The sequence below is a fragment of the Lichenostomus cassidix genome, chromosome 24 (assembly GCF_008360975.1).
Source record: "Lichenostomus cassidix isolate B80296 chromosome 24, HeHo_3.0, whole genome shotgun sequence".
In the NCBI taxonomy this organism is placed as follows: domain Eukaryota; kingdom Metazoa; phylum Chordata; class Aves; order Passeriformes; family Meliphagidae; genus Lichenostomus; species Lichenostomus cassidix.
In genome coordinates this window covers 6388521-6402256 of record NC_139504.1, presented here as the reverse complement: position 1 = coordinate 6402256, position 13736 = coordinate 6388521, and the positions used below count along the sequence as shown (strand labels likewise).

General features: G+C 49.1%; 1 protein-coding gene across 7 annotated transcripts in view; it reads right to left on the bottom strand.

Annotated features, from left to right (window-relative positions):
• CADM1 (cell adhesion molecule 1) overlaps positions 1-13736 on the bottom strand; it is a 131344-nt gene that overhangs the window by 2175 nt on the left and 115433 nt on the right. For 2 of the 7 annotated variants that reach the window (XM_085081915.1, XM_085081918.1), the window contains 2 exons: positions 8559-8612; positions 177-308 (listed from right to left, as the gene is read on the bottom strand). In XM_085081915.1, the coding sequence (XP_084938041.1) occupies positions 177-308; positions 8559-8612 (186 nt within the window). Of the gene's footprint in view, positions 1-176; positions 309-6624; positions 6706-8558; positions 8613-13736 lie in introns of all 7 variants that reach the window. The other 5 variants (XM_085081914.1, XM_085081916.1, XM_085081917.1 and 2 more) reach the window with 3 other exon arrangements.

Here is a 13736-nt window from a genome sequence, read left to right as displayed (position 1 = left end):
AAGGCTGAGTGACTCTTCGAGGGTCTTGGTGAGGTGCTAGGGAGCGATCAACAAGGGAAACAAAAACACCACTGCGAGAGAAACCGGGGCGTCTGTCGCATCACACATGACAACAGCGTGGCTGAGGGGACACATGTGCCTGGTCTTTCATCCTCCAGCTTTGGTCTCTGTCTTACCTTTATGTCTGGCAAAATATCGCCCTAAAATGATGAGCAGGCAAAGCATCGCAAAGACGACGACGGCCACGACACCGCCAACCACGGCATGGTCCACACTCCGGATGGCACCTTCCTCACCTGCGCGGGAATCTGTTGAGATCAGAACAGGAATAAGAATTGGGGACTTAATACGATGCTCTTGGCAGGGTCTGGCTGCAGCTGCTCTCAGGATGGGAAGAGCTGCCCTCGGGTTCTCCAGAGGAGCAGGGGTGAAGCACGGAGCTAACTAGACAGATGAGTTCGGGCAGAGGAGCTTTGTCTGGAGCCGAACTGATCTGGAGGCTCAACTCGCGAGGTGTTTTCCGCTAAAAGCAGCAGCACTATAACTACGCACGTGGGAGACAGCCGGGAGAGGGGAGGGAGGGCACGTGGAGTCGGCGGTGGGGACCTATTTTGGGAAACTTCCCTATAGTGCTCTCCAAATCTCAGCCTTCCTGGTGGATGGGGCACGGAGAAGAGCAGTACAACATGGGAATATTAACTGTTAGCTCTGAGAAATGTCATCAGTGAGTGCCCTGCTGAAAACATTTCAACTTCAGCCCGAAACACTCCTTGCCCAAAACCCGACCCACCCAGCACAGAAAATGTGTTTACAACCATCCTCTGCCCTGATTGAACTGCATTCCACCATTAACCCCCACCTTTGCCGCTCAATGCAGCCCAAGAGGACACAACACTCCTGACCCAACGCTAACACCCACTCCGAGGCTGACAGTGAACAGTAACTGCACAGTGCCTCTGACTGCTTTACTGCGTTTATTTAACTCCTCACCACACAATTAGTTTCCTTTCAGAAGCGCCTCTCCCTCGGGACGCTGTCACCTGGGAGAGGGATGACTGATGTGGCGGAGGAACAGCTCCGGAATGAACCCCGGATGAGCTATGGCCATGTAAAATGAATGTATAGCAGTGTAAACAATTTTAATTTAAGAACGCAGCTACATCAACCCTCGCTGCAATCCTAATGGCAACTGAGATTTATAACGCAGTAAAAAACAATTATTCTCCCGCTGATTAATACATTAACATTTTGGAATAGAAGCTAAACCATTGTCTCTTTTTTTTAGTGAGTCAAGCGCGACACCTCCATTAAAATGATTTACTGGCCATACCTTACAATTTAAGCACAGCAGCAACAGAAACGGTAAAAATCTTTTAACTTTACATGATTTGTGAAGTCATATGTGAAGGATTTACCATTTAAATCTTTCACTACAAGAAGCACATGGCCCATAAATCTGCCCTGCCTGCGCCTGCCCGGACACCTCGGAGAAATGCGTTTTGCCAGGACGACTGAGAGAGCAAATGCAAGTCAATTTTTAAGAAAGATTTATCTCCGTCTCCCTCCAAAGAACAGAGCAAATCTCTGAAGCCTCCACCTCTAATAATATTTGAAGTTTATCGATCAAGCGTACAGATCCGTGACAGCTAAAGGTAATGGGGCTCTTTTGAGCCGAGACCTGATACAAAGCTTTCGAGCAGCAGCTGGGATTTACGCTTTCTATCGATATTTCCAATTCTGCTCCAAGATTAAGGACTGAGGGACCCAAGTAAATAACTCGGGACCAAGAGCACCATAAAGCGCCTTTTAATTAAAACAATTTAAGAAAAAAAGCCCCTTCGAGTAACCTCTGAGGGCAGGAGCCCCAGTGCGGGCAGGGAGATGCTGGGATGAGCTGGGGCGTGGCGAGGGACACTGCAGAGCCCCTTCCAGCAGCTTAGCTGATAAGATAAAAACTGCGGCCAAAAACGATTATTCCCCTGCAAACCAAAAGCCTTCACTGTCACATCCCTGAGCCCCAAGCCATGGCACTGTGGTGAGAGTGTGCCAAGGAATCGGAAAGCAGAGCAAAGGGAGACCTTCCATCTCATCTCCAGTGGAACACACCATGCTGTGATTGCTTCCCAGCATCTGCTGCTGTGGCAAGCAGCTGAATATCCCTGTGTGCTGATGGGAAAAGTGCCCACGGATACACCACGGGGTGCTGAGCTGATCCCCTCACCCAGGCACGGGATCTGCTGCCTGCCCAAGGTGGCAGCTGGAGTAAAACCAGTCACACTGGGCATCCTGGGAGCTCCTGCTCTGACACAGCCTTCCCACTGCTGCTCCAGCTCAGCTGATCTGGCCTCTGTGAACCTGCTCTCTGCAAAGCAACTCAACTAGCTCATCTGCTGGAGCAGCTGCTTTAGGCACGCTTCACTCCATTTTTTCTTATTTTTTTAAAAACTTTGCACCCAGTTCCGCTCGGCTGCACTTGGAGCAGCCAGCAGCATCCCAGCCTGGGCAGATGAGTGGCTTGTTGACATCTGGAACAGCTGAGGGGCATAAACACGCTGAGTTACGGCTCTGTAATGTGCTTCCAGCAGGATTTTGCATCAAGAGGCATTTTTTCTTCATCATCATAAATTAAGGTTCCGGAAAGACGAAGCTGTGTGTTCGTGCTGGCGGCGGCAGCCTCCACACTGTCCCACCGACCATGCTGTGGGGACAGGGCTGTGCCAGAGCCTTGTGCCCCACACACCCCTCATGGCTTTCCTCTGACCAACATCATGCCAAGAGCAGCGAGAAAGGTTCCCCTGAGAAGGGACTTTAGCCTAAATCCTTGCCAGGTTTGCTCAGCAGTTTGTTAAGCATGAGTTCATCTGCTGAGATGTGCAGGGCCTTTTTTATCAATTGTTTCTCTTAATGAAGACCCCTGTGAGGTGCCAGCCCCAACTTCCCACTGTTATACACATGGCTAAATACATCTTTAAGCTTACACACAGCCTACAACATTCCTCCTGCAGCATCTCCTGGCCTCCAGCACCTCATCAAACCCTGCATGCTCCAGCAGCACAGCCCAACACCAAGAGCTCTGCCCGCTGGCATGGCAAAGCCTGAATCCACTGCCAGCAATTCCGACACTGCTCCTAGCAAATCTGTCTGCGTGCCACCAGCACAGGAACAGCCCCTCCACATCCTGTCCCTTGCTATTTCTTTGGTAATTAACAAAGTGTCAGGTCTATGGAGCAAGGAATAATTCCCCAAAGCCAAGGAGAGACTTGACCTTAACAACCGGAATCTGCTTTAAATGCTGTCTCCAATTCACCCAAGCTATTCCTGCCTCCTATCTCTGATTAAACCAGAAATCACAACTTTATTGCTGAAGAGGGAACAGTCGAGATGGCAGGAACTGACAAAATGCCACATTATTTGCTAATCCTAATATGTTATTCTTCCTCAAGATTTGCTTTTCTCAGCACCAATTCAATTACAGATGCTACAAATCCTTCTGACATTTAATTCCCTCTTGTCAGGGCGCAGTAAATGTATACATGCAGAGCTTTCCCATTAGGATGTTAATATATATTGGAGCAAGCTGGATCCCGGCCTCTCCAGCGAATCATCAGGAATTTTCTTATTACGGCTTTGTTTTGGGTTTGCTTGTGAGCTTTTGTGGGTGGGTCAGAAGGAGGGAGGGAAGGGCAGGGAAGAACAGACATCACAGCATGTTGTCACCAACATGTCCCCTCAGGGCTACTCTGCAGCTACAGTGCACCTCGGCTGAACTGTTTTTGGGTCGATGCTTTGCTTGGCACCAAAGCACCTTAAAGGAAAACAGCAGTGGTAATGGTAATATGCACTTGCCAGAACTGAACTCATGCAGGAAGAAATCAATTTTTCTTTACACATGCTGTGCTGTTCCTCCAAGGGATCAGCACGGCTGTGCCCCACAACAGGGGATGCCAGGGTTTCATGGGATGCAGCACTGTGTCTGCCCAAGGTGCAGATCACAGTACAGCAGCAGGAGCACTCCAGAGCCTCTTCTAGAGTGGCCAGGAAGAGACTTAGGTAGCTTTATTTTTGCTGATTATTTTAACCAACTGCTCATGTAGTCAACAAAATAGTGATTACATCACTGGAATGGGAACTCTGAAGTTTTCCTTTAAACAAAAAGTGCAGTTCAGCAAACAGCACGTAGACAGGAGAGAAAGGAGTTTGGGGTTGGTTCCTACTCATCACTGAACTAAGGAACTAATTCCAAAGGTCAGGAGCAGTACATAGCTAATGCTGAGCTGGGGATTGTCCATCTAAGTACTGATAACCATCATCTGTGATTCACACCTGTAGGTTCTCAGCTATGGGGCATCTGGGGAGACTCTCTTAAAAAATAAATGTATTAATGATCTCCAGGTTTCTAACATTTCTGCCATTATAAGTGCTAAAACCAGCTTTCTGTGGGCTCCCAAGAAGAATGTTGGTGATGGTAAGAACAGCACCCTGACAGTCTGGGTCAGTGCTTACACTGAGGCTTAGCAGAAGGAAGACTTTTCTGCTCCCAATTTCTCAAAGAAAAGGTTCCACTCAATCCCATTTTATTGAGGCTTTAAATATGGATGTATCTATGAATATTCCACTCTTTTCATCATCAGCAGCATCTCAAGACTAAAAGCAAGACTGGGTTGGACCAGGCTGCCTGTATTTTAAATCTCCTTTCTACCCACACTAACAGCTTCAGACCTATTTGGGTCAAACCACTCCATGTTTACCTGCAGTGCTCCCCAGCTCTCAGCAGTGAGTCCCGCGAGGCTCGAAGCGGCGGCTTTGGGCTCACCTTGGTGACAGGAGCCCTCTGCACGAGCATCCTGGAGCACCTGGAGGCAGCAGCTCCTTGCAGTGACCTCCTGCAGCCAGACCAGCCAGCTCTCCACCGCTGCTGCCATCGCTGCTGCTGCCAACAGCTCCTTCCTTCCCTGTGTGCTCCAGCAGCCTCCCCAGCCAGTTACGGCTCTCCCTCAGCTCAGTGCCAGAGGCATCGAGCAAGGGCAGCACCGGGAGATGCAGCCTGTCCTGCTGTGATGTGGGAAAGCCTGGGTTTTATGGAACTCCGGCTGTGTGGTGCTTCTGTCTCCTGTCCTTCCTCCTCAACTCCCTCCAGATTCACATTCTGTAGCCCAGTGCTCTGTAACATTTTCGGGTATCTCTGGACAGCCCTGACCTTCCTCTATGTGCATTTCTGCTGTAAAAGCAGAGAACGGAAGGAGATTTTTATTAACACATAGTTTTGAGGTTAATTTTGGCCTACTAGGACTTATTGCTGCACTTGCACAAAAATTTACCTTCTTTTTCTGAGTGAATATTAATGTCAAGCTCCTGACACTGGACAGTGTGGGCTGAACTTGTGTGTTGAGCATGAGCAAGATTATGCACACCAACCCCACTGACAGCTCCTGAGCTTCCCAGATGTGCAAGTAACATCTGCATTGTGTCAGGGGAAAGGAAACCTATACCAATAGCTTTGAAGAATTCCTAAATAAGCAATCTCTTCTAAATCTGGTTGTACTTTAGTTTGTTGAATGATTATCACACCAGCATGCCTGAAGATACCACAGGTCATGACTTGGGTGCTAATGGCCTTAAGTCACTTGAGCACTACTGAAAACCTAGTGAGCCAATTGTTCCTTTTTCCTGGAGGTAGGAAACATCAGGATTGTACTGACACCTCCCCACTGAATCTCAGGTCAATTCTTTTCTGGAGTTAAGTTTTTGAAATGATGGAGCAGCACTAGAAGTTGGACTTGGCAGGGGGTGCTGGTGGAAGAACAGGCTGTCGTTATTCCATGAACACTATAAACCACTTAGCCACGATGTGGGAGGACAGAAATCACTGCCTGTCTATGACAGGATGAGCAATAATGTTATTCATTCCCACAGCGTGGCGTGGAGCAGGCTACCCCTCCTCGAATTTATTGAGGGGATGTTAAAGAGCAGCGTTAACCTGCCTGTCGTACCGTAATTGAATTTGGTCTAATTTAAACCAGAGAAATTTGAGGAGTTCATCCTTCTTCAATCAATAAGCTTCCCTTCAGCGACCCATTTCAAGATCCCTTCATAAAAAATAACGCGCTTTGTCTGAATAAATGTGCTCACCCTGGCAGAGCTCAGCTGTGCGGCTGCTCCCACCGACTCCTGCGTGGAAAAGGGAGCCCTGCTTGCAGCTGATGGCAATTGATCCATCAGCACCCCTCTGCAAAGGTGCTGGTGGGGTTTTGGTCAGGGAACCCAGCCTGATGCAGAGGCTGCGCAGGGCTGTTGTGACCATTCCCTGTTTTACAGGAGGTGCTGACAGTGGAGCAGAGCCAGGAGAGCTCGAGGAGCTCTGGGACAGATCCCCAGCAGTGTCTGTAGGTGTGCACAGGTGTGCACAGGTGTGCACAACACACACTCAGGGCACCTCGCGATTCCTGGTGCTGCAGGAATCCTGCCTGTGGCACTGTGCCGGGCTGGGATAAGGAACTGCGAGGTGCAAGGCCAGCCCTGTGTGCACCCCGAGGGCTCAGGGGGTGAGGAACAAGAGGAGGATTGCAAGAGGCACAGACACAGAGCTCGGCCGGGAGGAGCAGGACGGCTCTGGGCTCAGGCTACCTGGGCGGAAGGCAAGGGATGCATTACTTAATTGCACGGTCGGCAGAGCCTCGCTGGAAGCTGTGGGCGGGACAGATGTACCTGGAAGGAACAGCACACTGAGCAAACACGGCAGCAGCCCCCACGCCCGCCACGCCACGGTCCCCCGTGGGGGTGGCATGTGCCCTGCATCCCTCAGGGTGCTCCCCAGGGCTCCCAGCGCTGCTCCTGGCGCAGCGGAGGGCAGCGATCCTGACTGAGAGCTCAACTCCAGCACTCACCTGGACCACCCATCTGAGAGCCCAAATGTGCCGACCCTGGGCCAAAAAAATGACCTGGTTTCACTTTCCTGGTGCTCTGAATAGGAGCTGTGGGGCAGAAGCCACTCTGTTTGTAGCACAGAAGGGCCTGGGGCTCTCCCTCTAGTGCCTCCCCCATACCTGACCCAGTATGACCCTGATCACACCTGACCAGGAATGATCACTCTTTGGGTAGGCAGGAGAAACCTAAAGAGCAAAAAGCAGTATTTTGAAATTCTTAGGAAAAAATCAGTAGCCAAAGCAGATGCTCCAAAATGGGTCTTTAGCAGGCTCTGCCTGCGGTGCATTCTGTAAAGGTGGGTGAAATTTTGGCTTTCATTCCAGATTCAGAAAAAGGACAACACTGAGCTGTGTGCTCTGGGAAATTCTGCAAGCCCCTCAGGGCAGCACAGCCTGGGGAGCAGACAGCCATTTTGGGCAATTCCTTTGAGGAATTTTTTCCTGTTCCTCTCTTCATTCACCAAAAACCGTATTTTTCCTTAAAAATAGAATTTTAAAAAGTAAAAGAACTTATCAGAGCAAAACAATTTTCCCCATCCACTCAGGGATGTCTACCAGAGCCCTGGTGCATCTTACCTATGGGATCTGTCCCGGGCCTGCAATAATAATTGTTAGCATCACTCAGTGTTAGAACACATCCAGAATGAATCCATCATTTCTGACCTCTTGGCCAAAGCACACCTGTAGTGGCTTATGGGATGGGACGTTCCTGATTTGATCGGGTGAGAGGGAACTGTTTGACAGAATGAGGACTCAGGGGTTCTTTTGGGTTATTTTTTTGCTATATGCTGGAACCCCTGCTGGCACTGGGCCACAACAACCCTGGGCTGGGCTCTTCCTGCGGGGGACAAAGGCTGCTCCTGCCCTAGGGCCAGGATTGTGTGTTCCACCCTGTGTTGGAACAGCCAAACGCAGCCACAGAGCCCAGTGGGTACCAGGAGTCTGTAGGGATGCTCTGCAAGTGGGGGCAAAAAAAAAGGGGTGGATTCCTGTAGGAAAACATGAAGAACAGAGATGCGCGTTTGTACCACTGGTACAAACTGCTCTGAATGCACCCAACTGCATCTGCTGAAGACGCTGTTATGCTTTAATCTCAATCAGTGCTAATAAGCAAGGACCAGCCATGAGGATGCATTTATACCCCTTCCAGTCCAGTGTGGATAAAAAGAGGCTCAAAACCATTTACTTATTTTGGCCTCGCTGATAAAACAACCACCTTTTCATCCCCAATCTGATGTTGGTACGATGAGGAATCCCTCAGCAGCCGAGGGTTAGTGATGGCTGCCTGTTTTCAGGGGGACTTCACATAACACGGCAGAGTCAAATGCTTTACAAACAAAGATTCAACTCAACCGGTCTCCAAATCAGCATCCAAAAAATCCCAACCAGGAGGGAACCGCAATGGGTGGCCTCGGTGCCCTGCACCTCCTGCCCCGTGTCTGAGGATGCCACACAGAAATGGGTGCCAAAACCAACAAAAAAAAGAAAGGAGAGCGGTTCCAAGCTGCGAGAGCGTGGGAGGGAATGGCTGCGCCACAGCGACTGCACAATGCAACATGGCCAAGATGCAGAAATCAGAGTGGAACCAGTGTCTAGCGAAGGAGAGCAGCGGGTTACCTACGGACTAGCCCTTACCTGAGAGATCCCCATAGTCCAGCTCCTCGGCCGAATTGGGCAACTGAGTAAAGCCTTACAAGTAAAAACAAACTCGTTTTTCTCTGCGTTTCTCAAGCGACAAAAAACAACACACTTAAGAACTGAGGATGAATTTCTTGGGGGGGAAAAAAGAGAATGCATCAGTCACTTGCCACTGTCTGCCGGTGCAGGCAGAGCCATCATGTGACACGAGTGCAATCGTGGCCTTTGTTACAGACAGAAATGCTCCTCACTCTACACTGTTGGCACACGAAACATGGCATTGAGACCACTCACTCATAACAGCATGCAGAGCCCCCAAACTCTGCCTTTCAGCCATCGCAGGGACAATTTCCCAATTCAGTCCAGGCTGATTTCGGTCCTGCATACACAGAGCAATGGAAAACTTGCTTCCAATTTTGCACCCAATCCAATTGGTTTTGGTCATGGTGACAAGTCTGGACATTTATCCATGAGAGAATATGGATATTATGCAGTGCATGTCACGGCCTCTCTGCAGGCTTTGGGCTGCGTTCTCTGCCAAACTATCGGACAAACCGGCTTTTTTTCATTTGCCCAAATGTGAGGGATTTACGGGAAAAGCATCTATCCTCAAAGCCATAAAGCAATCAGGGAGGCACATGGTTGTGGCCACCACACGCAGCCAGGAGTTAGGTTCAGGAGTTTGAGAAGTGCTGGGGTCTGCAGGCAGAGCATCCCCGTGGGCAAACATCTCGGCACCGGGATGGGGCAAACCAGTGCCGGGAGGCCACCCAGACTTACTGAAATGAGGGGCAGGGCAGTGTCACCCTGTGGGCTGGGACTTCCAGGACTCACTCTTGCCGCTGGCCACCAAAGCAAATGCATAAGCAAAGAAGAAAAAAATCCCATGAAGAGATACTGCATCCCTGGGCACTGGGGAGCCTGGGATTGTCAGCTCACGGACTGCTGCCAGTGCTGACTGTCTGCTAAACAGCAAAGCTGTGAGTGCAGTATGGTCAATGTGCAGATTGGCCCCACTGCAGAGCAGCAATTCATGTATTTATATATATACACTGCTCTTTAAAAAGGAAACTCATTTTCTGTGACTGGTTTTTAAATACATCTAATCACCAGGAAGCTACATTGGAATTACCTCCTGAAGTGGGAAGCCATTTAGATTAATAGCAGGAAATTTGTTTGTGTGCCACTCTTGGGTTTCAGGGAGCCCTTTTCAGGTTTTCAGGAGCCTTCTTCCTATAAATGATCTATAAATACAACAGTTGACTCACAGAAGCATTGGCCACGCAAAGCTGCACTTGGCAGAGGAGCCCTTCAACTTTTCTCTCTCCAAAACTGCTTCTGTAGAGCCTTCCCTTTCAAGGAACTACATTTTTCACTGATGAAAAAGGGCAATGTTGCATTTTTTATGAAGCAGAAAAAAAATTCTTTTCAGAAAAAAATCTGCAACAATTCCACAATTCTGTTTCTCCCTGCACCTGGGACACTCACAAATGCCACCGGCCAGTGTTAAAACCTGTGGTGAGGCATTTAAAAAGGTGGTAAAAATTACTTCTTGATTTTTCTCATTAAACTTTCATATTGGCTAGTAAAGCCCCTTCTTTTCACTTCTGAGGGGATGAACTCAAAGTCTGCCACTACTCCTGTTAGAGAAATGAAAGGGAACTTTTCACTCTGCTCCATTTCCCTGGAAATGATAAATCCTTGGCAGGCACAGTGAATGTGTCCTGCAGCTCAACCAGGTGCCCACACAAGGACCAGGCACCCCGGCTATATTTAGGTTCCTGTGGGCTCCCACGCTACACCCAGTTTTTAAGGAAAAGCCAATTTCTCTCCCATCTCAGGCTCTAAATAAGCAATTAGGGATTCCGTTTCATGCGGCGCTGCACAAACCCGCAGCGTGCGCAGACAGCGCTGTGATGTTTTATTCAACCGCCCTAAGGACGGGAGCTGTAAAATATATTGGGGAACGGATTTACCATTAGCTGCACTTTTAAGTAGGGCATTTCCAAGAGGGAAGGAGGCAGCTGGACTGGCAGAGCTGCTTGATGATGGCAATGCAGAAAGCTCTGGGGCTTTTCCCACGGCACCTGGTGAGGGGTACAAGTGGCCAGTGCTCTAGCATGGCTGGGCTTTGGCTTCAGCCAAGCAAAACTCATTTTCAGGGACTGAGAACTATAGGAAAAACCAACAGGAGCGTAACACAACAGTATTACCTGTTCTTGTACCAAGCCCTGCTAAGGCCACAATAAAAAACCCACACGGGCTTTCAGGGAAGGATTTCCAGTCTGTAAAATAATTTACCTGCTGCATTACGGGCCAAGTATTTTCATATCACTCTTCATTCGTGATTGGGGTGTTTTCCTTATTTTAACCTTCACTCCAGGCTTCCTGCTTTGCCAGCTTCAGAGAAGGCTTTTTCACCCTACCTTTCCATGAGAATGAGCAGCAGTTCTGCCTGTGCTGAGGCAATATTGCCTGGTTCCTGCCTTGCTGGGGGAGTGGGAGCAGCCCTGAGCCCCCATTGCTGGGAAGATGGATGGAAAGGGCCACAAGCACAATGCCCTGTGTGTGCAGTGCCCACATCCTGGGCAATCACTCTGAGCTCTTAAAGCTCTCTTCTAACCACAGGGCAAGGGCAGAATTTGGAAAAAAGTGGACACAAGTTCAGTGTGTCCAAGGTCATGGCTGCTTGGAGATGTCCTGCTTGAGCAGAGGGCAAATGTGAGCTGGGTGTCTCACTTGAGGGGTTCCACCAAGGCCAGCATCTCATGAGGGCTGAGCTCTCTGGCCACTGAGGGGCAACAGAACATAAAAACTGGCATGTTGATTCTGGTGGGGAGAGGGGCAGGGGAGGAAAATGTAAAGAGCATAGCAGAAAAAGCTCTTTCTCCCCAGACTGAGTGGTGCAGACACTGCAGGTTGTTACTCTCCCAGCTCCAAGTTCTGCCTGTATTCCAGCTCAAACAGTGGGACCTGCGATTTCAGCCCCACGGGCACCCTGACCCCACGGGGCACACCGGGAGGGAGGAGGGCCGAAGCTGGGAAACCCCGGCTTTGTGGGGTGCAGCGGAAGCACAAGCCTTCCTGCCGGCCATGACCATGCTGTTATTGGAGCTCTGGCAATGAACAGTGCAGAGAAAGGAGAAAGTGCATCAGAAAATTCACAGTTAAGCTCTCATTTTTCAACAAAAGAGTTAACAACGTTCGTGCGTTAGGTCACTCATGCATTGCTGCCTCAACCCCATTCCATGAGGAAACGGGAATGGCAGGGCCTTGGCTACTGCTGGGACATGCACACACATACAGGACTCCTTCCCCCCAGTCCTCTAGGATACACTCCAAAACTTTAAATGGCTCAAAACCCTCTTTCCCCGATTGAAGCATTGTGCTGGCTCCACACTGGCCTTACATTCCATTTTCTTTGCTAGCAAGCTCTTTTTTGGGTTGGTTTTTGGTTTTGGTTTTTTTTGTTTGTTTGCCTTATTTTCTTTTTTCTTCCCCCAATTCATTTTAAATCGTTTTTGGAGAAAATCCATTTGGCTGTATTCATGCCCATGCATTTCTAGTCATTCACAGACATGCTCACTCCCATTGGACATTGGAAAGAACAAATGGCCAACATACAGAAACACCTGGTATACTCCATACACACTCCAGCAACACAAGCTTGGAAAGAAATCCAGAGTCTTCATGGGAAAAGCACCCCACAAGGGCAAGCATGGGGGAACTCGGGACAAACTGGCTGGTTTTCAGGCAGGAAAGTTTGTGGCAGCTCATTTGACTGGGAGGGGTTGTCATTTCAGCTGGCCACCTCCTTGGCAGCGATCCTCCCCATGGAGGGGGGAAGTCCTTGAGTTAAAACCAGGCTTTTTAGGGCTTCCCCAGAACAAAGAGAAAGGAAGAAAGACATGAAGAATTGCTTTAAAAAATGGGGCAAGGGCTCGCCACCTGGCCTGTCCTCACTGCAGAGACTAATACATGGCCATGTTAATACTGAGCCTTTCCTGATGCAGAGACACCTCAGAAAGGATGTTGGGAGTTTTGCTATCATCAGGGCTACCTGATCTTTTTCAAATTTAGGGATCTACATTAGCCACAAACATGTAGCCACAGAACTAGCAATGCTGGCTTTTGACATTTAACACACATAGGGAGATCGTCACATAGACAAAACACAAAGTGTGCCCAAAGATTTCTGATCTTTATGCCAAGTGGGACGATGCATCCAAGTAGATAAATTATTTGGGACAAGAAGTGCAAGCCCCTCCACTTGATATGGGACATTGCTACTGAATGATAGCTTCACTCAGTCCTGCCTCTGTCCTTACCCAAGCAATGCCTCAAGGGGAGCAGGCAGGAAAACAGGGTGCTCTGTGCTAAGGATTTCTGTCAGCAAAAAATCAGTCAATTTATCACAGTTAGAAGAAACTAGAATAGCAAAGTCCAAAATGGATTAGCTGTAATTAAAAATTGTCAGAGGTTTTGGTTCTTCAGCTGAAAAGTGAGCTTGTGCCAAAAAATGGGATGCTCAACTTCCAGCCTGCAGCACTACGTAGGCTCGCCGGGGAATGGAGGAAGCTCAGGAAGCTGTCAAGCTGTTAGCTAGACTGCCTCGAGCAGACGAGAAGGGTTACTTTGCTAGACTGCTATGCTGAGAGGAAAGTGTTGCTATTTGTTTTCCCAATCTCCTTCTGCAGTGTAATAACGCAAACTTCACTGCCGACCTTGGAGGCGAGCGCTCCTCTGTGGAGCATCCCAGAATCCCCAGTGCTGCCCTGTGCCAGTGGGCTTGCTGGATGCCCTGTCTTAAAAACTAACTCAAAATGCAAGAAAAATGCTCAAAAATTAAAAAAAAAATTATATTTTGTTTTCCATGTGTGAAGTGAGTCTCTCACTCAGTGGGGGGAGAATCACTTGGCATTGCTTGGACCTGGATGCCACTTCCATGGGGCTTGGGCTTGCCTGGTGCCAGGACAATCAGCTGCGAAGCTCACAGCAGAAATGACAAGAGCAGACAGACTTTCCAGCCTTAGAACCCATGTTGTATTTACGAGATGAGTCCACCTGAAACACGGTTTTCCCTTGAAGACTCCAGTTCCCTTTTTGGCCTCCCCTTCCCAGGCTTGTCTTGCCACTCAGCAGCGCTGAGAAATAAGATAAACAGGAATGTGATAC